The 25,632-nt window shown below is 47.3% G+C and overlaps 1 protein-coding gene across 1 annotated transcript in view; it reads left to right on the top strand.

The window, feature by feature from the left end:
- Positions 1-25,632, top strand: part of AP3B2 (adaptor related protein complex 3 subunit beta 2) — a 55,069-nt gene that overhangs the window by 9,224 nt on the left and 20,213 nt on the right. Inside the window, exons 3-18 of the mRNA XM_083414324.1 lie at positions 717-791; positions 2,219-2,314; positions 4,362-4,522; positions 5,571-5,637; positions 7,074-7,256; positions 9,418-9,594; positions 11,061-11,158; positions 12,970-13,024; positions 13,606-13,677; positions 13,789-13,851; positions 17,761-17,893; positions 18,335-18,444; positions 18,576-18,752; positions 20,879-21,065; positions 22,011-22,129; positions 23,798-23,972. Coding sequence (XP_083270450.1) covers positions 717-791; positions 2,219-2,314; positions 4,362-4,522; positions 5,571-5,637; positions 7,074-7,256; positions 9,418-9,594; positions 11,061-11,158; positions 12,970-13,024; positions 13,606-13,677; positions 13,789-13,851; positions 17,761-17,893; positions 18,335-18,444; positions 18,576-18,752; positions 20,879-21,065; positions 22,011-22,129; positions 23,798-23,972 — 1,948 coding nt within the window. The remainder of the gene's footprint in view (positions 1-716; positions 792-2,218; positions 2,315-4,361; positions 4,523-5,570; positions 5,638-7,073; positions 7,257-9,417; positions 9,595-11,060; positions 11,159-12,969; positions 13,025-13,605; positions 13,678-13,788; positions 13,852-17,760; positions 17,894-18,334; positions 18,445-18,575; positions 18,753-20,878; positions 21,066-22,010; positions 22,130-23,797; positions 23,973-25,632) is intronic.

Genomic DNA, 25,632 nt, shown 5'->3' with positions numbered 1-25,632 from the left:
ACAGCAAAAACCTCCTCCAAAGAATCCTGGGAACTGTGGTTTGTTAAGGTTGCTGACAGTTGTTAGGAGACCCTGTGCCCTTTACGCAGTTCCAGTTCCCAGAGTGGTTTCGCAGTTAGTAGCAATTCCTAGGGAACTCTGGAATTGTAGCTATCGGGGGGGGGGGGGGATTGGGATCTCCTAACAACTTCCAGCATGCTTAGCAAACTAAAGTTCCCAGGATTATGTAGGGAGGTGATAACTGCTTTAAATACATAGTGCAGATGGGCCCTCTGATTGAATTTTTGAATTGAAAGATCCACAGTCATCTGGTCAAGCTAAGTGCAGGCGATTTGTAACTCAAGTGACAGATGGTCGTCACGGCTGTGGTTCAGCAAAGGAGAACCCGCTCCTCATTTTGTTTTGACTTTCCAGGCCCCATCAGCAACCAGTCCTTTCCCTGAATTTTAAGGGGGTTCATCCTCTCTCTCTATAACTCCCCTGCACTCTCTTGGAGAGGAACACCTGACTGCTGCAATTTTAATGGGCAGCTTGGGAGGTCAGGAATAGCAGTGGGTGATGTGCAATTTGATGTGTTTCCTACTATAAAGTTACTGGAAGTGACAGGGCACCAGTGTACACACAGGAGGGGTGGTAACAACTGACCAATTAAAAGTGGGGGTGCTTAATTCAGATTTCTTGACTAGCTACCCCACTGCTGTTTCTCCTTCTCCCAGATGATTGCACGAGGCAAGAATGCATCCGATCTCTTCCCAGCTGTGGTAAAAAATGTGGCTTGCAAGAATATAGAGGTAAGCTGCTGTTGCTGCTGTTGATATTATTTTCCTTTCATTTTATATGCTGCTCAATGCTAAAATAGGCAAAATATCTTACAATCCCTTGCAGACAACGGCAGCAGGCCTGGGGCAGTTTCTCCAGGTCTTTCTCTGCAGCGGCTGCTTTTAGCTTGTACAGATGGTCTGGAAAAACATGGGGCCCTCTGAACATTGTTGGACTCCATCAGTCTAGATAAGTCTAGATAAGACTTTTTCCAATCTAGGGTGACTAGAGAACAGCTATCCAGCTCACATGAGACCTTTAATGCATTGATTTCTGTGCAGCAGAGGGACTCTCAGAGAATTGCTGTGGTTTCCTGGAAAGAAGATTGCTGGGTAATTTGAGCTGGAATAGCCGAGATTGGGAACATGTGTCCCTCCAGATATTCCTGGACTAGAGCTCCCATGGGTCATGCTGGCTGGGGCTGATGGGAGCTGGAGTCCAGCCACATCCTGAAGACTACAGACTCCTTGTGGTATAATGTCATGGCTTAGAGGTCCCTGGTTCAGTTCCCCATCCCCACTCCTATCCAATCTATAATGCTTGCCCTACCTTACAGTGTTGTTTTACAGATTGCTGAGATCATGTACTAAGATTCAATATAGGGCTGAGTCCTGATTACTTCAGGGAACATTTCTTTCCCACCCAACTAATGTGTTTCTGCCTAAAATCTCATACTGCATGGAGGGTGACCACTCTTTGTGGCAGCCCCAGAACTCTGTCTCACAGGAAGTCCATTGGGGTCCTTCCCTTTTGTCTTTAGTTAATTCTATTGCTGGTTCTAATTGTTTTGAATTTCTTTTTGTGTTCTGTCAAGATAATTACTATGTAAAATGAATGTAAGTAGATTGTGAGTCAGTTGTCTTCTATTTATCTTTATGCATCCTTTTGGAAATCGGCTCCAAAAGGCACTATTAATGTTTCAAGTGAATAAAAAATAAAAAAGGAAGAAGTGTTTTGCTTTAGAAGTGCCGTTGCTGTCCCCATAGAGACTAGGTGACCAGCCACTCTCCCCCTAGGCATTGAAAGTGATTCCAAAGTGCAGCCATGTTGGGCACTATAATAGATGGTCTTGAGGAAAGTGTGGCACAAAGGATTCTGGGAGAAATCCACTCTCCTGGAATGCTTTTTCAATGGCCGGACATTGCTCATAGTGCTAAATTGAGGGTGGGACACTGTGGTCCTCCAGCTGCTCTCAAACTTCATTCCTATCATCCCTGACCTTTGACCATTGTGGATTTTGCTTGTTTTCCTCTTCCCTCCCTTTTCCAGGCCAATAGAAGGTGCTTTGCTGTACCAGCACTTCCTCCTTGCTGTCACTCAGAAAGCCTTCATTGTAGAGTTGGCAGGGGAGAACTGGTGGCTTGCTTAGTTCCAACTAAGGATGCTTTTCCTCTGGCAGGTGAAGAAGCTTGTGTATGTTTACCTGGTCCGATACGCAGAGGAACAGCAAGATTTGGCCCTGCTCTCCATCTCTACCTTCCAGAGAGGACTCAAGGTTGGATGCTTTTTTGGGGGGGAGGCAGAGTCTAAGCTTTGCTTTTGTCATTGAGAGTTGCTCTAGGGTGGAGCGAATATATGACAGACTTCTCAAACTGCTTCCTGAGGTCCAAAGTGGGCACTTTCCACCTTGCAAATAGCAGGAGGTGGGGAGCTTGATTGGGTGTGTGACAGGGCAAAGGCTTCATTCTCCCCCTACAGTGGAGGCTGGTCCATTTGGATGAATGGAGCACTGCCCCATTAACCTCACTCTGCCTTCCTCCAGGCCCTACCTGCCTGCCTTCTTACTACCTGGGCAACTCAAGATCCAGGTCAATTTCAAATAGTTATTTAGAGAGATAGCTGGATTGCCTATGCTTGTCAGCTTCCCCTTCCTAAGTCTTGGTAGTTCTCTTCAGCAGGAAGAAGAATGGGACCAAACTAGAATCAGTTGATTCTGCTGGTCATTGGCTCTAGCGCCACCTACTGTCGACCTCCCTTTTGCCCCACCTCTCCCAATGGCTGCTAGTCATCGCTGCCCTGCTCCCAGCTATTGTTTAGTTTTCATTTTTACAAAAGGCTGCTATACAATGCCAAGCCCCATGGCAAACATCGCATCTAGTTTGATCATTAGATTATTCTGTGTTTTCAGAGGGTAACCTCCCCTTGCCCCGACCCCCAAACATGTAACATTTCCTCTTTGCCAAGATGGCCAAACTAGGCTTCCTAAGATGCTGCTCTTTTTGTGAGTCGGGTTTTAATCTTCTACAACCATCGTTGCCAAAGGAGACTTGGGAGTTGGTCTCTGTGTCTCAGTTGACAAGCTCAGGTTTCCTGCTGGGATATAAATCAACCAGGCAGGGCTGAGTTCGACCGAAGGGAACATGAAACTTGCAAATAGAAGGAGAGACCTCATGAAAAAGATCTGGAGGAAAGGGGACTTCTTGATGGTCCTGGGCTATTTTACATTGAACTGGCTCCCATGTAGCTTGAGAGTTCCTTGTGAATATAGAAACACAGAAAGCTTCCTTACACAGAGTCAACACTTGGTTCATCTAGCGCCGTTTTGTCTACACTGACTGGCCATGGCTCACCAATGTTTCAGGCAAGACTCTCTTTCAACCCTCCCTAGAGATGGGCTTTCTGCATGCAGGGCAGACGTTCTGCCACAGAATGAATGAGGTTTTACTGCTAAAAGCTATAAGCCGTCACAATTGGTCACAATGCATAGGATACAAATAATTTATTTAAAACTGAACAATAGCAAAGCAAGCATACAAAAATGCAAAAAATCACTCTTGCATAAGTTTAGGATCATTGGACAGCCAAGGGTTCCACATCTCTGGTCCAATGTAAGGAGACGGCAAGAGGAGGAACCAAGCTAAAAAAAGGTAAAGGGACCCCTGTCCATTAGGTCCAGTCGTGGCCGACTCTGGGGTTGCGGCGCTCATCTCGCTTTATTGGCCGAGGGAGCCGGTGTGCAGCTTCCGGGTCATGTGGCCAGCATGACTAAGCTACTTCTGGCGAACCAGAGCAGCGCACGGAAACGCCATTTACCTTCCCGCCAGAGCGGTACCTATTGATCTACTTGCACTCTGATGTGCTTTCGAACTGCTAGGTTGGCAGGAGCAGGGACCGAGCAACAGGAGCTCACCCCTTCGCGGGGATTTGAACCACCGACCTTCTGATTGGCAAGTCCTAGGCTCTGTGGTTTAACCCACAGCGCCACCCGCGTCCCTAGCTGTATGTAAAATACAGCTTAATGGTTTTATTCTTTTGCCCTCCCTAGCAAGGAGTTGTCTCTCCCAAGAACAGATGGTGTTGTGGCTTAGGGACGAGGAGCCTTTGACCTTTCAGCTTCTGCTGAACTACAACTTCCATCAGGCACGGCAAGCATGGCTAGTGTCTACAGGTTGATGGGAATTGCAGCTGAGCAACACTGGAAGAGCCAGGAGTTCCCCACACCGGCTGTAGATTTATTGGGATGGAGGTTATCCTGAACCCCTTCCTGGTTGAAAAAGTGTGCTAGGCTTGAGTGCCTGATGCAAACCTCCTCTTTGCTGCAGGATCCCAATCAGCTGATCCGAGCCAGCGCCCTCCGCGTTCTCTCCAGCATCCGTGTGCCCATTATTGTGCCCATCATGATGCTAGCCATCAAGGAGGCGGCTTCTGACATGTCCCCCTATGTACGCAAAACGGCGGCTCATGCCATCCCCAAGCTGTACAGGTAAGTGGGAGCCTCTTCCTTTCACTTCTTCCAGCCTCCTTTTAAGGCCCCGGAACCCAGACTGCCTTTACAGACTTGCAGAACCTTCATTCATTTGTGCTATTGCAAAGTGAAAGCAGCATGCTGTGTTTGCATGCTGGAATTCCATGGTGCCTTTTCCTTTCCCTAAAGCTCCTTTTGCACCATTGCTTAACTAAGGTAAAGGTAAAGGGACCCCTGACCATTAGGTCCAGTCGCAGACGACTCTGGGGTTGTGGCGCTCATCTCGCTTTATTGGCCGAGGGAGCCGGCGTACAGATTCCGGGTCATGTGGCCAGAATGAATAAGCCCCTTCTGGCGAACCAGAGCAGCGCATGGAAACGCTGTTTACCTTCCAGCCGGAGCGGTACCTATTGATCTACTTGTACTTTGACATGCTTTCGAACTGCTAGGTTGGCAGGAGCAGGGACCGAGCAACGGGAGCTCACCCCGTTGCGGGGATTCAAACTGCCAACCTTCTGATCGGCAAGTCCTAGGCTCTGTGGTTTAACCCACAGCGTCACTCACAACCTCCTAATTCCTGTTGCTCAGGAATTGTAAACAAACAAACAAAATCAAGTGCAGTTTTTAAAGATTCAGTTTGACTTCCTGATTCAAAATGGCATCCAGTTGTATCCAAACATAGAGGAAAACCTGCTCCTTCATCTCAGGAGCCATCATGCAAAATCTGGTTATGATACCTTTGGTTGGTTGGCATCCATCTGTCTCAGGAGACAATGGAATAGTACGCCTTTGAGGGTGAAGTCAAACTGTTGGAGACTCACATCGCCTGCTGTGGCTGTAGAAGAGACAGTTTTGTTGTGCGGACGCATGTGTACCATGGCGTTCCTGCTTTCTGCGCTTCAACCTTAGGAGTTGCAAAGCTAGACGATAACTCAATTATTTTCTCTCCAGCAGGCTATAGGATACGCCTTCCTCCACCCCCAGAGACAACTAAATCGAGTGCCACCTCGTGACTGAAGTGTATAATAACACTTATTGACACTGATTTTGTCTTTCTTCTTTTCAGCCTTGATTCAGACCAAAAGGACCAGTTAATAGAGGTCATCGAAAAACTTCTGTCAGATAAAACAACTGTGAGTAAGCAGGGCATATCTGAACCATTTTTTTTCTTTGGGTGCGGGTGAACACATTGATTTAAAAAGCACTAAAACCCGCAAAGGTCTTGTCACACCTTAAAGACCAACCAATTTATTATGGCATACATTTTTGTGGACTAGAGTCAAATGCAATTCTCTAACCCAGCAATGGGGAATCTGTTGCCCTCTAGATTTTGGACTACACCTCCCATCACCCTTTACTGGCTGGGGCTGATGGGAGTTGGAGTCCCAACAAAGACTGTAGAGTTTCAGGTTCCCTTTCCTTGGTTTAGTTCATGAAAACCATAGTAAATATGTTGTTTTTTAAGCTGCTGCAAGACTCCTTTTGTAGATTTTCCTGCAACTAACCCACCCAATAACTACCCCATGGAATTGTTATTATTTTGGGATCTCTTTCCTCCAACTGCTTCCATCTCTCCAGTACTTAAGGCTGTTACTGAATTTTCTAAGCAGGCTGGCAAAGTTTAGCCTGTGAAGGGCTGGCTGAGGTGTAAAGATGCTGCACCTTGCCCATTCATCCTATTTTTTACTATTGATTTGTTGCCAGCTTGGCACCTGCGTTTCCATGCCAGCTGGGGGATCATCCTTTCAGTGACCCAGATCCTAGGTCTGCAAAGCTTGTTCCTTTTGGGGTTGCATGAGCCCCGCACAGTCTCTGCTTTGGCGTGCCTCATTTTCTCCTCTTTGTTTTTTATATCTATAATTTTTTATTAAATTTTCTGTGTTACAATTTAAAATACTCATTTTACATCCTTAAGATATCCTTGACTTCCCTTCTTCTCTTTCCATGGTTCATTTTACATCTCATAAATCCCTGCGTATTTTACTAAAACTATACCATTCAGTATTCCATTATTGCAGCCATCAAAACTTATTTACACTGCCGAATTTATCTTAATGCTGCCAGCGTTTTCAGCTGTACATAATTATTTCCCATATATTCAATACAGTCATACCTCAGGTTGAAGTTGCTTCAGGTTGAGCGTTTTCAGGTTGTGCTCCACAGTGACTCAGAAGTAATGGAACGCATTACTTCTGGGTTTTGCTGCTCGCGCATGCGCAGGCACTCAAAATAATATCACGCGCATGCGCGGAAGCGGGGAATCGCGACCCACGCGCATGCAGACGAGGGTTGCGTTCTGCTCTGGATGCGAACGGGGCTCCGGAACGGATCCCGTTCGCATCCAGAGGTACCACTGTAAATGTTTTCCAATCTTTTTTAATCGTATGTTGTTCTTGTTCTCTTATTCTATTTGTGAAGTCTGCCAGTTGTGCATATTCTGTCAGCTTAAGTTGCCATTCTTCTTTGGTTGGGACCTCGCTCGCTTTCCATTTTGGGGCTAACAAAACACAGGCCGCAGTAGTGGCCTACATAAACAACCTTTTCTCCTCTTTGTGTTTCCCTTGGCCAGCTGGTGGCTGGCAGCGTCGTGATGGCCTTCGAGGAAGTCTGCCCCGAGCGCATTGACCTCATCCACAAGAACTACCGCAAGCTGTGCAACCTGCTGATTGACGTGGAGGAATGGGGCCAGGTGGTGATCATCAACATGCTGACGCGTTACGCTCGCACCCAGTTCCTCAGCCCCAACCAAAACGTGAGTGGAGCAGATAGGAGAGAAGCCCTTGCCTGGGTTCTGGAGATAAGCTATCCTGAATCTGGGGCATGGATGTTGTAGCTCAGAAGGCCACAAGTGCAGCCCTTGGTTATATTCAGCAGGTGGCATTTTCCATACACAGATACATTTTTTTGGAGGGGGAAAGCTAACAGCTCAGTGGTAGAGCATTTCATGCAGAAGGTCCATAATCCCCGGCTTCTCCAGGCAGGGCTGGGAGAATCACCTGCCTGAATACCTGGAAAGGTGGTTCCAGTCAGTGTAGGCAGTACTTTTTACTATTATTATTTTATTTATGATTTTTCAATTTTATACATTTCAATAAATTTACGATCATTTTAACATTTCATAACTTGACTTCCTTCCCCCTCTTTCTGCGGTTCCTTAGGTTTATTTTTAATATTTTCTGCATATCCAAATTAACTTAATTTGCTCATTTAGTCATCTACTTTAGGTCTACGCTCTTATAAAACTGCAGGTTATTACAATAATTCTGCCAATGTTCTTATCTGTTTATAGTTAATTTGTAAATATTCAACAAACCATTTCCATTCTTTTATAAAACGTTTGTTATCTTGATTTCTTAATTTCGCCATTTCTGCATATTCCATAGGTTTTTGTATCCATTCTTCTCTTGCTGGGACTTCTTCCATTTTTGACCAAGTAACATTCTTGCTGCTGTAGTCACTCACATGAATAGATTTCTATACAGTTTGGGTAGTTCTGTCCCTATAAAGCTTCTGGATTGTGTGTTTTTTACAAATGTTACTTTAAACATCCTGTGTATAAGACGCCTCCTAATTTAAGAAAATGGGGGGAGATGGCCCAGAATTTTTGGGAAGGATTGCCCAGAGTTGTTGAGCTTTTTTGGTGGGGTGGGGTGGGGGTGGAACTAACAAAAATCATTCCCATGACTGAAAAACGCAGCCAATAACACACGATGCTGAAACCACCAATCTCTGCCCGCTCGCAACTAGCAGCCGCAAATCATACGCCCAATTGTTGCAGCCAATCCACAACAGCCCATGCCGCAGCCACCAATCACCAACCCAATCGCCGCTCACAAGCTCCTGCTTGCGGCTGCAACCTATTGCCTGTCCCCCTTCTGCACTACCTGTGTATAAGACGACCCCCCAATTTTGAACATTATTTTAGAGTAAAAAAAACCTCATCTAATACAGGGAAAAGTACGGTAACTGTTATACCAAGTTTGTCCAGCTGAGGCAGTGCTGGTGTTGCAGGCTTTATTTTTACAATGAAGCTGTCCTTCTGTAAAGCAACCGTTTTTTAGCCTGACCTCTTCTCTGAAACTACTCTGTGTGGGGCTACCTTTGAAGGTGACCCGGAAACTACAACTAATCCAGAACGCGGCAGCTAGACTGGTGACTGGGGGCAGCCGCTGAGACCACATAACACCGGTCTTGAAAGACCTACATTGGCTCCCAGTATGTTTTCGAGCACAATTCAAAGTGTTGGTGTTGACCTTTAAAGCCCTAAACAGCCTTGGTCCAGTATACCTGAAGGAGCGTCTCCACTCCCATCATTCAGCCCAGACACTGAGGTCCAGCGCCGAGGGCCTTCTGGCGGTTCCCTCATTGCGAGAAGCAAAGCTACAGGGAACCAGGCAGAGGGCCTTCTCGGTAGTGGCACCTGCCCTGTGGAACGCCCTCCCATCAGATGTCAAAGAGATAAACAACTACCTGACATTCAGAAGACATCTGAAGGCAGCCCTGTTAAGGGAAGTTTTTAATGCGTGACATTTTAGTGTATTTTTGGTCTTTGTTGGAAGCCGCCCATAGTGGCTGGGGAAACCCAGCCAGATGGGTAGGATACAAATAATAAATTATTATTGTTGTTGTGGTACCTTGGGTTAAGTACTTAATTTGTTCCGGAGGTCCGTAGTTAACCTGAAACTGTTCTTAACCTGAAGCACCACTTTAGCTAATGGGGCCTCCTGCTGCCACGCCACCGCTACACAATTTCTGTTGTCATCCTGAGGTAAAGTTCTTAACCTGAAGCACTATTTCTGGGTTAGCGGGGTCTGTAACCTGAAGCATATGTAACCTGAAGCGTATGTAACCCGAGGTACCACTGTATTATGAAATATCCTGACAGCCTCCTCTGCTTCCCCTGTGTCTGGCAGGAGTCCCTTCTGGAAGAGAGCTCCGAGAAAGCTTTTTACGGTTCCGAAGAGGAAGACTCCAAGGACGACAAAGCAGAGCCGGCGTCCTTGGTGAAGCGCAAACCGTACGTCATGGACCCCGACCACCGCCTGCTTCTGCGCAACACCAAGCCCCTGCTGCAGAGTCGCAATGCTGCGGTGAGAACCACCATCTCTAGCACCCCCCAGTGCTTCCCCTACGGGGAGGCAGAGTTCCTTAGGAACGACAGCTCCCCTTGCCACCACGATCTCTGAAATGGGTGCAGGCAAGAGGAGGGTAGGGCAACCCAACTCTTCCCAGGTGCAAGCGAGGAAAACCCACCATCCCCTGTTGAGATTTGCATACAATTTGCATATGTCAATTGATATGTATAGATGCATGTTATGCATGCTTAGCTACTCTGTAAGAAAAGTTTTCAAAAAGGAGGGGAAGGGGCAAAAGGTCTTTGGCCCAGTGCAGACAACCTGGGGCTTGGAACAGTGCCCCCTGGTGGTGGGTTTTATTTTATTCACTTAAAAGCATACATATCCTGCTTAATCTAGGGATGCGGGTGGCGCTGTGGGTTAAACCACAGAGCCTAGGACTTGCCGATCAGAAGGTCGGCAGTTTGAATCCCCGTGACAGGGTGAGCTCCTGTTGCCCAGTCCCTGTTCCTGCCCACCTAGCAGTTTGAAAGCACGTCAAAGTGCAAGTAGATAAATAGGTACCGCTCCGGCAGGAAGGTAAACGGCGTTTCTGTGCGCTGCTCTGGTTCGCCAGAAGCAGCTTAGTCATGCTGGCCACATGACCCAGAAGCTGTACGCCGGCTCCCTCGGCCAATAAAGCAAGATGAGCACCACAACCCCAGAGTCGGTCATGACTGGACCTAACGGTCAGGGGTCCATTTACCTTTTTATCCTGCTTAATGTTTCAAAGATCTCTAAGCTGTGTACAGTCTAAAAAAGAACAGGCAATATATCATTGAAGCAAAAATGAAACGTAAAACCAGTAAAACAGCAATGTAAAGACCTATAAAGACATGTAGTAGCAAGTAAAGCAAATCCAGAAGATTCTTTTTTTAAAAAAAATTTATGATATTTTCCAACATACATTTATAGTATCCAATCTAAATTTATCACATATTTTCTCTTTTAGACTTCCTTCAACCTCTCTGACAATCATCCATTATTCAAATTTTTAATTACGCATGTCCTAATTTTATATTGCATTTTATAAACCTTCACACACTTAGTTTTCATCAATACAATAGTCCTCTATCATTTACAGTATCATTTACAATAGTCCTCTATCATTTACATTTACGTAAAACCAGTAAAACAGCAAGGTAAAGACCTATAAAGACATGTAGTAGCAAGTAAAGCAAATCCAGAAGATTCAGACACATAAAACGGGGTCTGATCTTATGGGTCAGGGATAGCCTGGGCAAAAGGAGAAGTCTTCACAAGGCATCTGAAGCAACAAGTGGTTGCAACTCACTACAGGGGCAATGGCAGAAAATGCCCATTTCCAGGCCAGGTGATCTTAGTGGTCTTCCAGGCAGTCTTTCTGGTAGATGCAGCAAGCACAAATGAATCCTGTTTCCTTGCTTCCAACGCCTTGTGACACAAACCCTTTCTCTCGGCAGGTAGTGATGTCTGTTGCTCAGCTCTACTTCCACCTTGCTCCAAAGGCTGAAGTTGGGGTCATCGCTAAGGCACTGGTGCGTCTCCTCCGGAGCCACAGGTCTGCAAACACCTCCCCTCCTTCTAGTCTCTCTTTCTCTTTCTCTCCTTTTCCTGAAGTTGCTCCCTCTTACTTGGAAATATCCCAAGGACAGGGCAGAGCTGTGCATTTCTGTAAGCGCTTAGGAAACAAGCTAAGCTCTTGACCACGGTTCATTATATCTGCAAGGGATGTGTGAGATCTGCAACAAAACATTGCAGTGTGTCACGCTCCTGGTTCAGGGTTCTAGCCAGCCTGTGCCTTTTTCTAGAATATAGCTGGATATATAAGTGTTGAGATGAGTCAATGGCCAGGCAAGTGAACAGAGCCAGTCGAAAACCAATACAGAGCTACAATTCCAAAATTCCCTTGCCAATTTGGTGTAGTGGTTGGGATGTTGGACTAGGACCTGGGAGACCAGAGTTCAAACTTCCATCAGCGCCAGCCAGCATAGCTAATTGTTGGTGGTCATGGGAGTTGTAGTCCAAAAGGCTAGACCTGTTTCAGGGAGATGTTCTTTGTGGATTACCACAAAGCCCTGCCTGAACTTGGGGGTTTCCGTGGCTTTTCAGAGGCAGTCAAGTTTCTGAATACCAGAGACTGGAAACCGCAGGGAGAGGAGAGAGCTCTTGTGCTTGGGTCCTGCTTGCAGGTTTCCTACAGGCAGTTGGTTGGCCACTGTGAGAACAGGATGCTGGGCCACGTGAGCCATTGGCCAGTGCCAGCAGGCTGTTTCTACGTTCTTATGGTTCTGGCTTAGCAACTACCGACAGACGTCTCTGGATGACTTTGCAAGCAAGCAAAGCAAAGCAAAGCATGCTGGGCATAGCTGTCAACCGTCCCTTATTTGGCGGGAAACTCCCTTATCCCAGCGCCGTGTCCCGCTGCTGTCCCTTATTGATTATGTCCCTTAAATTTCCCGGGTTTCAAAGGAAGCAGCTCCTCTCCCTCCCTCCCTGCCGGCCAGGGAGGAGGGAGGCTCCAACTGTGTTGCTTGGCTGCCTGGCCCACCCCCCTCCGGCCTCCTCTCACCAGCCTTGGCCCCCCGGAGCCCCTCCCTGCCGGGACTAAGGAGCCTTGAGAGGAGAGCAAGGGCAACCATAGGGAAAACAGTTTAGAGAGAGGAGGCGGAGGCAAAGGCAGGTGTTCCAAGAGCTAGCCATAGAGCGGGAAAGCGGAGGAAGGACCGCAAGCACTTCTCCCATAGATTTGTAGTGGTAGACTAGCATAGATGGTCTGATCTGCGGGTGCTATTTCCCAGCCCCCTTCCTCCCGCCCCACCTGATGGAACTGAGAGCTGCAGATGGAGCACGAGAGAAAAGATACAGAACTGCAGCAGCATCTTCGTAGCTTGGACTTGGTTTTGCGCGAAAAGTGGTTGCTGCTTGTAGTTATTTAATTGCAGTGTTTCATCAGCTGGTGTCTGGAGCAGCAGCCTCTGGAAACGAAGGGCTAAAAACCGGCGCTGCTCTCCAAAATTGTCTGGTCCCTTTTAACTTCGTATTTCAGCTGCTTGACTAAAATCCCTTATTTTGGTTGCGGATCCCTTATTTTCGAGGCTGCTGGTCCCTTATTTTCAAATCTGTAAGTTGACAGCTATGATGCTGGGGGGGGGGGAAGCATTCCCTCATTGTTTGTCCATGCAGCCACTAATCAGAGGCATACTGCCTCTCTGAATACAGAGGGTCTGGTTTTGTCTCTTAATGACCATTGGCAGATCTGAGCTTCATGCATTTGTCTAAACCTTTAAAGAAAAAAAGGTGGTCATCTTTACATCTGCTGGCGGCGAATCCTGCCTCGTTGACAAGTCCTTGTCTTTCTTATTATGGCAGTGAGGTCCAGTATGTGGTGCTTCAGAATGTGGCCACCATGTCAATCAAGCGCAGGGTGAGTGCCTGTTTCCTTTATTAAATGGGGTGGGGTGGGGAGGGGTTCACCTGGGCTGGGAGATGTGAAATGCCAGGACTCTAGATGTCTGCCACATTACTGCTGCTTCTTCTGCTGTACTTGAACCAGTGATGGGGAGCAGCCCAGATGGCTTGAAGAGAGGTTTTCTGGGTCCTTCTGTAAATCCAGAGCTCACCATGGGATTTCCCCAAGGACAGTGGCGTAGCGTGGGGGGTGCAGGGGGGGCGGCCGCACCAGGCGCAACATCTGGGGGGGGCGCTCGCACTCGCAGCTCTCTGCCCCTACCTCTCACTGCAGTGCTGGCTGTGCGAATCCGATCCGAGCCGCCGGGTCGCCGCCCACTGTGGAGGGGAGGGTGCCAGGCATGCGGTGTGGTGCAGAGAGAGAGCGAGGGACTATCTGGGGGAGGGACAGTGCAGCGGGGGGGCGGCGCAAATTACTTGCCTTGCCCCGGGTTAGGGGGTGCAAATTACTTGCCTTGCCCTGGGTGCTGACAACCCACGCTACGCCACTGCCCAAGGATGCTACTGCTGCTGCTGATCCTGCTTCTTTCTCTGCAGGGAATGTTTGAACCATACCTGAAAAGCTTCTACATCAGATCCACAGACCCCACCCAGATCAAGATCCTCAAGGTGTGTGAGATGCACCCATAGATGGGTGCTAGGCTGCACTGAAAATAACAGCTTTTTAGTTTTTTGTTGTCGCCTAGAGTAACTCCTCCTTTTTCTCTTCTGCCCTGCTAGCTGGAAGTTCTGACCAACCTTGCAAACGAGACCAACATCTCCACCATCCTGCGTGAGTTCCAGGTATAGCATGACTAATGGGCTGGAGGAAGGTCTTAGCAAAGGAGCTGGAGCAACGTGTGCAGAGCCAGGAATGCCTTTGTACTTGCTAAATTCCTAGCATCCTCAGTGACAAAACCTAGTCCCTAACCCACAGGAAGGTCAAACCACATCACCAGCCCCAAACAAGCCATCACTATTTAAAAACGTATTCTCGCATTGCATTCTGTAACCCAGTTAAGATGGAGCGTTTGACTTTAAATTGGGTTTTTGTTTGAATGCCACTGAATTCATCAACCCATATTATTAAATCCAGTTTTAAAATGCAAGAATTACATTACACAAAGGCCCCATTTGCACCGTACATTAAAAAGCGGTATACAGTGGTACCTCTGGATACTAATGTGATCCATTCCGGAGCCCCGTTCGTATCCAGAGCAGAACGCAATCCGCATCTGTGGGTCGCGATTCACCGCTTCTGCGCATGCGTGTGACATCATTTTGAGCATCTGCGCATGTGCGAGTGGCGAAACCCGGAAGTAACGCATTCCATTACTTCTGGGTCGCCGCGGAGCACAACCCGAAAATGCTCAACCTGAAGCAACTTCAACCCGAGGTATGACTGTACTGCTTTAAATGCATACTGTGGATGGGGTGTAAGAGTTCATCTGATCCAATGTATTGATTCTGGCAGTGACCAGCTAAAATCCACACAATTACAGTGGTGCCCCGCAAGACGAATGACTCGCAAGACGGAAAACCCGCTAGACGAAAGGGTTTTCCGTTTTGGAGGTGGTTCGCAAAACGAATTTCCTATGGGCTTGCTTTGCAAGACGAAAATGTCTTGCGAGTTCCTGCAGGGTTTTTTTCCTCCCCCCCCCCTTTTCCCCAAGCCGCTAAGCCACTTAACAGCTGATCCGCTAAGCCACTTATCAGCTGATCCGCTAAGGCCGCTAAGCTGCTAATAGCGCTAATCCGCTAATCCGCTAATGGGCTTGCTTCACAAGACGAAAAAAACTGCAAGACAAAGAGACTCGCGGAACGGATTCTTTTCTTCTTGCGAGGCACCACTGTATTTTTTTTAACTACCCTTAAAATAATTATTAAAACATGAATAAAATTATTAAAACTTCAAAAACCAAGATGGACGACCAAATTACATGTCTTTGTAATCTTGCTGAATTAAAAAAAGTTTTCCGCTTGCGTCTAAAGCTATAAAGCAAGGGCGCCTGGCTAATGTCAACAAGCCGGGAGTTCCAAATATCAGTTTCTTGCAAATCTGGAAGACCATTGTGTGGCATGTTCTGCAGATCAAGGCACACATGGGGCAAAGCGCTGTCTTAAGTAAATTGGTCCCAAGCTGCAAAGGGTCATATATATATATCAATAGTAAAACCTTGAACTTGGCCCAGTAACAAATTGACAGCTAGTGCAGCTGTTGGAGAAGAGGCATTATATGCTGGCAGAATTTCAATCCTGTCCGCATTCTGCGCTAACTGCAGCTTCTAGATCAACTTCAAGGGAAGCCCCACATAGAATGTACTTCAGTAATCCAATCTTGAAGTTACCAGTGGCTAAACTACTATGACCAAGGTATCCCAGTCCAGGAACATTCACAACTGTTTTACCATCCCAAGATAAACTAGCTATGCCTTGTTGTTTGTCCCCAGCATCCTATAATTACAGGGCAAACTGCTTCAAATCAAGAAGTTTCTGTTTTTCTTATCCTGGCTTAAAGGGTTGTGAATGAGGTCATTAGAAAGAGACTTTGGTGACAAGGGGGCTTTGTTTTTGACACATTAGGGGAGACTGTACAGTTTCCTTAGCTGAGTCTCCTGGAAGTCACAGAAATGCAGCTTAAGGAAGGAGAAAAGGGTGGAATTCTTGGAGCTGTATCCCAGCTGTTGTGATTCCAAAGTTTATCTTAACGACCATTAAAGGTGCCCTTAATCTAGCTCTCCTTGAACAGGGGTTGACTTCTGTTCTATTTTTGCAACTCTCTAATTTATTTGCTTTTCTTTGTTTATAGCAGGTGTGGGGAACCTTTGGCCCTCTAGGCGTTGCTGAACTACAACTCCCATCAGCTGCAGCAAGCATGGCCAGTGGCCAGGGATGACAAGAGCAACATCTGGAGAGCTTAAGGTTCCCCATGCCTGGGAGAGTGTGAGAGAGCATTATAGCACAATTCATGCATGTTATAAGAAATAAAAAACTAGATACAGACATATAGTATATAGGAGAGGAAATGAAGACAGGGGATAGCCTGCAGATTTTACAGTGACTTTTCGACCAGTATAATGCCATGTTCCTTACTGAATGGGCATTGCCAGTGTAACTGCATACCCAAAAAGAAAACTCTAAGGTCTAAGTTGGCTAGGAAACATAGGAAGACGCCTTATAACAGATAGTTTTGTCCTATTTAGTCCAGCGCTGACTGTTATTTTTATTTATTTAATTTATACCTCACCTTTCCTTCCAAAGGAGCCCAGGGTAGCAAACAACAAGTGATTAAACCATAAAAGAAACGTTTAAAACAACGTGCAATATTTAGATGCAGATTTGGAAAGATCTCTGCTGAAAAAGTTGTTAGGAGACAAAGGTATCCATTAGACGCTGAAAAGGCAACAGAGATGGTGTCTGTCTAATATGCAAGGCGATGGGATTCCAGAGGCCACCTGAGACTCTAGTGACACAGATGGATCCAGGAGCTCCTCCAGACTGCAAACCCACCCTTTAATGGGGAGTACGACCCCATCCACATCTGGCAATTGACTCATTATCATGGTTTGGGAATTGCCTGCCCACAGCATCTCCATCTTGCCAGGATTCAACCCCTTAACCGGCCATCATCCAGCCCACCACTTCACACCCACTCCTGATTCAAACAGAATTAGAGCTAGGTCATCAGCAGCATGTGGATGAGACCTCATCCCAGATCTCCTGATGACCAATCCCAGCAGCTTCATATAGATGTTAAAACAGCTCTGGTAAAAAGGATGGTACCCTGCTGCACCCCAAAGTACAGCTGCGGGGGGGGGGGGGGCGCTGCAAAAGATAACCACCCAGTGCTATTCACACTGGAGATAGGATTGGAAGTACTGTGGAGGAGTGCCTCCAATACCCACCCCTCTCAGTTGGCTCACAAGGGTACCATGGCCAATGCTCCTTTGAGAGATCAAGCAAGAAAACAAGGGTTGCATTCTCCCTGTTAGTCTCCCAATAAAGGTCATTCCATTCAGGCCCATTCAGCCCCATAACCCAACCTGAACCTGAAAAGGTTCAAGAAAATCTGTTGCGTCGAAGAGCACCTGCAATTGCTATGCCGCAACCTTCTTGGTGACCTCCTCTGAAAAGCTGGCATTTGCGACCGGGCAGTAGTTGTCACAAGCTTTCTCAAAAGTGGTTGGATCACCCCCTCTTTCAGGATGGCCAGGACCACTTCCTCCCGCAAGGATGCATTGACCACACTCTGTGTCTACTCAGACATGCCCGCTTAGCAAGCTTTAATAAGCCAAGAGCTGAAGGGTTCTAGGAGACCTTTTCCTGGGTGACATGAACCTAGTGCACCTCACCAGGCCGCGTCAACTGAAACTGATCCCAGAAAGTTTGCAGGTGCTGCAGTGAGCTTGGATGTGGCACCGAGATTGCTATGAAGGCGAGCAGCCTTACCCTCAAAGTACTTGTAAAAAAAACCACAGCGGGCTTTCAACTGGCAGCCGTGCTCCACGGTCTCAGGCTAGGATATTCTCCCTCACCTGATGCCAGGGAGGTTCTGCATGCACAACATGAGCTTTGCCACTGAGCTATGGTCCCTCCCGTTATAATTATGGTGCATTTGAGGGCTAGCATGCAGCCCGCATGGCACAGGTTCAGCCACTCCCATCTCCGCATGGGCATTCCCAGACAGCTCCTTGTGTCTTTTTCTTCCCGCAGACTTACATCCGGAGCATGGACAAAGACTTCGTGGCAGCCACCATCCAGGCCATTGGCCGTTGCGCCACCAACATCGGCAAAGTGCGTGACACATGTCTCAATGGCCTTGTGCAGCTGCTGTCCAACCGAGATGGTGAGAACCCTTTTTCAGCTAGGAAAATAGGGGCGTGTGGTCCACAGGGTGGTGGCTTGAAATGCAAGAGCTCAGTTCTTAGTATACACATTGGCATATAGTTTGTGAAATTTTTATTGGAGCAGAACTCTCTGGAGCACTGTGTACTTATGCCTTATGGCTGCGAGATAGGCCACACACCCCGGAGATTGCCCAGGGCACAGTCATGAGATCTACAAACTTGGTTGCTTTTGTTGGAAGTTTTTAATCGGAGATTGGAAGGCCACCTATCAGGGTTCCTGTAGGAGTGGATTTCCTGTTTCAGCAGAGTTGGACCACATTCTCTCTGAGGTCCCTATCAGCTCTATGTTTCTACAAAAGGAACATGGCTACTGGGGAGATGAGAGGCAGATTGAGCATCCTTGCATACAGCCTTAACTCTTTCCCCATTCTGTTACTTAGAGCTGGTTGTGGCCGAGTCTGTGGTTGTCATTAAGAAACTCCTGCAGATGCAGCCGTCGCAGCACAGCGAGATCATCAAGCATATGGCAAAGCTGACCGACAACATCCAGGTGGGGGCCTGAGCTGGACAGAAGATGCTCCCCTGATGGGTGGGCTCTGATGAGGAAAGGGTGGGGGGGGGGAGTGGGAAAGGCTGGTCCGGGGATCTCAAGAGGAGTTGCAGTGCTGTTTTTGTGCATAGGTACCCATGGCTCGTGCCAGCATCTTATGGCTGATTGGCGAGTACTGTGAGCATGTGCCCAAGATTGCCCCTGATGTGCTGCGTAAGATGGCCAAGTCCTTCACCAGCGAGGAGGACATTGTGAAGCTGCAGGTCATCAACTTGGCAGCCAAGCTTTTCCTGACCAACTCCAAGCAGGTAAAGATCTTTCCGAGAATTAAATAGGAGTGTATATTAAATATATATTAAATTAAATATATGTATACACACAGTATATACAGTATATACTGTAACGCTGGTTACAAAGGGTGGCGCTGTGGGTTAAACCACAGAGCCTAGGACTTGCCGATCAGAAGGTCGGTGGTTCGAATCCCCGTGACGGGGTGAGCTCCCGTTGCTCGGTCCCTGCTCCTGCCAACCTGGCAGTTTGAAAGCACGTCAAAGTGCAAGTAGATAAATAGGTACCACTCCAGCGGGAAGGTAAACAGCGTTTCCGTGTGCTGCTCTGGTTCGCCAGAAGAGGCTTAGTCATGCTGGCCACATGACCCGGAAGCTGTACGCCGGCTCCCTCGGCCAATAAAGCGAGATGAGCGCCGCAACCCCAGAGTCGGCCACGACTGGACCTAATGGTCAGGGGTCCCTTTACCCTTTACCTTTAACTCTGGTTTTGTGCTGAAGGTGTTAATCATCTCAAGGCAGAGGAACTTTGAACTTGGGGCTGGGGCAAATGTGGTCCTCCAAGCCTCTACTTGGCCCTCGAAACTCTCCAGTGGCCCTGCTTCACATACGCGTTGAGTGTTTTGCCTTCCTGGAATCCTATAATGTCTTTTGCTTGCCTAGATAGGGGATGAAGGTGTCTGAGAGAGGAGGGAGAGTGGGCAGGCCACAGAGTCTTAACTGACTTGGGGAGTTCACCTCTCCAGAGCTGGAGATGAAGTCTGGGACTCATTTTGCCACTGTGCTTCTGAGATGCTCCAAGCACCTCTGGAGCGCAGCTCCAAAACAAGCCCCAGCAAGTTAGGTTTTAACACACGTATGTTATTTATGTATTACTTCAGAACATCTCTCTCCCACCTTTCTCGACATAAATAGATTTCCCAATTCTCTAGCGACTGAATGTGTGTGATAGAAATAATGAAAACCCACACATCCAGCAGCTGTAAAAACAGCCAGAGTGGCATTAAAATATAATTAGTGCAAAAACACAGGAAAATAATGTGGCACCAAAAAGTAGGTCCCAAGTGAGTTCCATAAGAAGGGCAATCCACAATCAGTGGGGCTACAGTCAGGGGGCTGTCACCAAGAAGGTCCTACCTTTGGTCTATCTGTTTCCGCTGGGCCACTCCTCTTCTCTTCCAGCTCCCCCCAAAAGGGGGGGTTGCCCCAAACACAGAGAAGCAAGAACAAGAACTGAAGCTTCAGAACGGTGCTGGTTTTCAAAAGGCATCCATATATTTTTATATAAATGCTGTGAGACGCTTTTTGGTGATAACAGTGGGAAACAAAGGGTGCTATCCAGTTAAGTTAGGGATGAGGAATATTTTTCATCCTGAGGGCCATATTCCCTTCGGCATATCCTTCCGAGGGCCGCATGCCAGAGTGGGTGGAACAGCACATGTAAATTTTACCCTTGTATAGCAGGTTGGTTTCTACACACACACACACACACACACACACACACACACACACACCACTTCTTCCAGGCAAGCAAGAAGCATTGTTCAAGTACGGGGATACATTCCAGCCAGGGAATATTCATGAGGAAGGTGTGTCCTGGGCATTGTTCCAAGGGCCAGTTAGAGAGGCTTGGAGGGCCACATTTGGCTTCCAGGTCTGAGATTCCCCACCTTTGAGCTAAGTTCATAGTAGACCCATTGAAATTAGTGAATCTAAGGCGGCCGTGCCAATTTATTTGGACACCAAAAAACTGATCCGACTGTGTGGACTGACTTGTGTTTGTGTTGTGGGGGGAGCAAGAGGCAAAGGACATGCCCCATAGGTGCAAGAATACACCTGAGTGCCATATTCTGTTATGCCCCTATTTTATTTTAACATACTTCTTAATGCCGAAACAGGCTTCTAAGAAATTTGCAAGGTAAAAAAAAACCAGTGGCACCAACATTAAAATTTAAATATTCATAATTAAAATATGCAGTAAAGCAATCCCATGAATGCATCTTTTTTTTAAGCGCCCTTTTTGCTGTAGTTCTGTACTGGTTTGTTTTCTGCCTCTGGCCTAAGAGACTGTCGGGGAGGCCACTGGCTTGCCCAACTCTTTGCCAGGGCCCAGTTCCTCTTGCGCAATGCGGTCTTCTCTGCCACAGAGCAAACTGCTGACCCAGTATGTGCTGAACCTGGCCAAGTACGACCAGAATTACGACATCCGGGACCGTGCCCGCTTCATCCGCCAGCTCATTGTGCCCACCGAGAAGAGTGGAGCCCTCAACAAGTACGCCAAGAAGCTCTTCCTGGCCCAGAAGCCCGCCCCAATCTTGGAGTCGTCTTTCAAAGGTAGAGTGAGGTGCTGCGTATAAAAGGAGCAGCCGAGGGAACAGGTCATGGTAGCACAGCAGGGAGAAATCGGTTCTCATTCAGAATTAACCTACAAGTTATATAAACAGAATTTATAGATGAATAAACGAGTAAGTTAATTTGGAATATGCAGAAAATATAAAAAATTAAGGAACCGCAGAAAGAGCGGAAGGGAAGTCGAGTTTCAAAATGTTAAAATAATTGTAAAATTATTGGGTTAAACCACAGAGCTTAGGACTTGCTGATCAGAAGGTTGGCGGTTCAAATCCCTGTGATAGGGTGAGCTTCTGTTGCTTGGTCCCTGCTCCTGCCAACCTAGCAGTTTGAAAGCACGTCAAAGTGCAAGTTGATAAATAGGTACTGCTTCGGAGGGAAGGTAAACGGCATTTCTGTGTGCTGCTCTGGTTCGCCAAAAGTGGTTTAGTCATGCTGGCCACATGACCTGGAAGCTGTCTGTGGACGAACGCTGGCTCCCTCGGCCAATAAAATGAGATGAGCACCGCAAGCCCAGAGTTGGTCACGACTGGACCTAATGGTCAGGGGTCCCTTTACCTATAAAATTGAAAATCATTTTTTAAAAAAGAATTTATAGTTAGCCAACCAAGAGGGGTGTTTGGTGGTGTTGCCTAGCAACTGGCATGATCCTTGCTGAGGTAACTCGTGCTCTGATTGGTTGTGTAGTTCTGTGGGAGTTTCCCCCTGTAGTTGTTGAATGTCTCCATGCTATGAATTAGGCCTGTAAATAAAACGAACCCCCTCTGTTTGTTTCTCCTCGCATTTTATACTGTTTTTGACCAGTTTAAAGTAGTATCAGGATTTATGTTCTCTCTGGGCTCCAGCTGCTTTACTCAAATCAAGGGTGGCAGGGAGGCGGCGCTGTTGGGTGGGCCTGTGTCGATGCTGATGCTTTGCTGCTCCTTGCAGACCGTGACCACTTCCAGCTGGGCTCGCTTTCGCACCTCCTCAATGCCAAGGCCGTAGGCTACCAGGAGCTCCCGGACTGGCCCAGCGAAGCTCCCGACCCATCCGTGCGCAACGTGGAGGTATTGGCTTCCCCTCTGCCCAGGAGTAATGGGAAAACTGGGATTTCTCTGAGAAACATTGTGAAATGGCTTGCCAGCCCTTTGCACCCGAAAGGGAGTCACCAGTCCTTGCTGATAATGGCTGCCAAGGCAATGCCTGCCCTGCCTTCCTTACAATGGTTATAGTAGTAGTACAGGTAAAACTCGAAAAATTAGAATATCATGGAAAAGTTCATTTATTTCAGTAATTCAACTTAAACAGTGAAACTAAAATATGAGTTTGACTCATGACATGCAAAGCGAGATGTGCTTCCACTTCTCAGACGTCCAATCTTGCTCCATTTGCAATCCTTGTTTTGCTGATGTCCTTGAATATTCTAATTTTCTGAGATGGTTAATTTGGGGTTTTCACCATGATCATCACAATTATAGCAAATATAGGCTTGACATATCTCGCGTTGCATGTCACGAATCTATCTCATGTATTAGTTTCACCTTTCAAGTTGAATTATGGAAATAAAGGAGGTTTTCCACGATATGCTAATTTGTCAAGTTTCACCTGTATAACAAATCAAGGCTTGACAAATCTTCCTTTGCATGTCATGAGTCCATCTCATATATTAGTTTCAACTTTTAAGTTGAATTACTGAAATCAATGAACTTTTCCATGATATTCTAATTTTTCGAGTTTCACCTGTAGTAGTACAATTTTTCTAGAAAAAGAGGTGCCGGAACTTGCCATGAATGCCTCCTTTGTTCTCTTAGAAAGGCAATGTGCCCACCTGAAAGGTAGCAGAACTGAGTTCTGGCGAGTTCCAACTGAAAAAAGGTGTTGTTGTTGTTGTTGTTGTTGTTGTTGTTGTTGTTGTTGTTCCTGCTGCTGCCCCAGCCACTCTGGGCGGCTCTCAACAAAATACAGTGGTGCCTCGCAAGATGAAAAGAATCCGTTCCGTGAGTCTCTTCATCTAGCGGTTTTTTCGTCTTGCGAAGCAACCCTATTAGCGGATTAGCGCTATTAGCGGTTTAGCGGCTATTAGCGGCTATTAAAGGCTTAAGGGATTAGCGGATTAGCTGCTAAAAGTCTATTAGCAGCTTAGTGCCTTAGAAAAAGGGGGTGGGGAGCGGAAAAAAATCGCAAGGATCGCAAGACATTTTCGTCTTGCGAAGCAAGCCCATAGAGAAATTCGTCCTGCGAAGCGCATTGAAAAACGGAAAACCCTTTCGTCTAGCGGGTTTTCCATCTTGCGAGGCATTCGTCTTGCGGGGCACCACTGTATTAAAAAACCAATAAAGCACCAGCCATCGAAAACACGCCTTCAGATGTCTTCTAAAAGTCAAATAGTTGTTAATCTGTTTGGCACCTGATGGGAGGGCGTTCTACAGGGAGGACCCACCACCATGAAGGCCCTTGAATGTGGGCCACTCTGATTGTGGACTTCCCATAGGCCAAGGGTAGGGAACCATTGGCGGCCCTCCAGAAGTTGCTGAACTGCAACTCCCATCCACCCCAGCAGGCATGGCCAATGGTGAATGGGAATTGTAGTTGAGGAACATCTGGAGGGTTCCTCACAGCTGCCACAGGCATCTGGTTGGCTATTGTGAGAATAGGATGTTGGGCTTGATGGGCCTTTAGCTTGATCCGGCTCTTGTGAATCTTACCCACACCCCTGCTTTTTCACCCCTCCTCAGGAAGAGTCAGTCGGCCCCATGGAAAGCAACATTGGGCTGCTGGGCGAGCGGATAGAGGTGGTGTTTGCTGGTGCAGTGATGTTCTTCCCCTCTTGCTCTCATGCTGCTATTTCCTTCCTCCTCCTCCTCCTCCTCCTCCTCCTTCAGTTTTCTTCTCTGCCCTGTAGCTCTGACTGTGCGTGCAGTGTGTTCAAACTAACCTTTAATTGACCAGTTAGGACTAATGGATTGATATGCCTGTTGTTCAGCTAAAGATTGCCCCTTTCAAAAACAGCAGGTGGTAAACACAATCTTAGCAAAGGTATTCCCTGTTCTCTCTCACCCAGGAGGGAATGCTTTTTCTGAGATAGTGACTTCCATGATGTGTGTACCTTTATTTATTTTGCTGCAGAACTGTTTGGTTTTACCCCAGTGCAATCTAACCCAATTATAAGGAATCCGTTGAGCAGCTAAGCTGCATTTAACTGGGTGACAAATTGCCTTGAGGCTTTCAAACAATTCTGCCGTCTCCAGAAGTGTGAGCCAGCAGGGTCAGGTGATATATGGTCCAGTACTGGGTGTAGATCAGCGGGGAGCAAGGGTCTCATTTCAAGGCCTTACTCAACCATGGAACTTGCTATAGCTTCCTTCCCTTAGATGGAACCTACCTCTCTGCGTTGTTGTGAGGAGAAAATAGAATCAACTTGTGTTTGCTACTCTAAAGTAGAGGGAAGATAGGATGCAGAACCTCTAGGTACATGTACAGTGGTACCTCTGGTTACATACGCTTCAGGTTACAGACTCCGCTAACCCAGAAATATTACCTCGGGTTAAGAACTTTGCTTCAGGATGAGAACAGAAATCGTGCTCCGGCAGCGTGGCAACAGCAGGAGGCCCCATTAGCTAAAGTGGTGCTTCAGGTTAAGAACAATTTCAGGTTAAGAACGGACCTCTGGAACAAATTAAGTACTTAACCCGAGGTACCACTGTACACATGTCTTCTTCCGGCCATCTCACCAGAGCAGGCCTTAGGGAAAGGCTATAACTTTCTGTGCAGAATGACCCAGATTTAGTCCTTGCCATTTCCTGTTAAAAGGGTCAGGTTGCAGGTTATGAGGAAGATTTTGGACAGCTGCAATCTGTCACAGGAGACGTAGTACTTTGATCTTGGTGTGATATGCAAGTTCCTGTGTTGCACCAGAACCTGGACAGGCTGTGCTTTGCTGCAGTGATTCCCGCCCGGATATTATCGTCACCATCAGTTTATTGATATACCACTTTTTAGCTAAGGCCATTGAAGCGGTGAACAGATTAAGAGAAAAGAAAAGAAAGTAAAGCTGCAGTCAATACACAAGTACAGTAAATCAATAAAAATATAAAATAGCAAAAACCCAGGTGTATCATGAACAGTGGCGTAGCGTGGGGGGTGCAGGGGGGGCCGGCCTCACCGGGCGCAACATCTGGGGGGGCGCGCTTGCACTCGCAGCTCTCTACCCCTATCTGGCTCACTCACTCTCTCTCACTGCAGTGCTGGCTGTGCGAATCCGATCCGAGCCGCCGGGTCGCCGCCCACTGTGGAGGGGAGGGTGCCAGGCGTGCGGTGCGGAGAGAGAGAGAGGGACTATCTGGAGGAGGGACAGTGCAGCGGGGGGGGGGCACAAATTACTTGCCTTGCCCCGGGTGCTGACAACCCACGCTACGCCACTGATCATGAACCACACTCTGTGCATTCATGAATTGGATTTGTGCTGTCACTGCAAATGCTAGCACAAACAATAGGCATCTCCCTGGAAACATCTGCAGTTGTGGCAAAGTTCTTGCAGTTGCTGTCCATGAGTGGGACTAGCTGCCTCAAC

Source organism: Podarcis tiliguerta (genome assembly GCF_965153285.1).
Source record: "Podarcis tiliguerta genome assembly, chromosome: 14".
NCBI classification, from domain to species: domain Eukaryota; kingdom Metazoa; phylum Chordata; class Lepidosauria; order Squamata; family Lacertidae; genus Podarcis; species Podarcis tiliguerta.
Note: the sequence above shows the minus strand (reverse complement) of the source record. Positions and strands in the feature narration are given on the sequence as shown.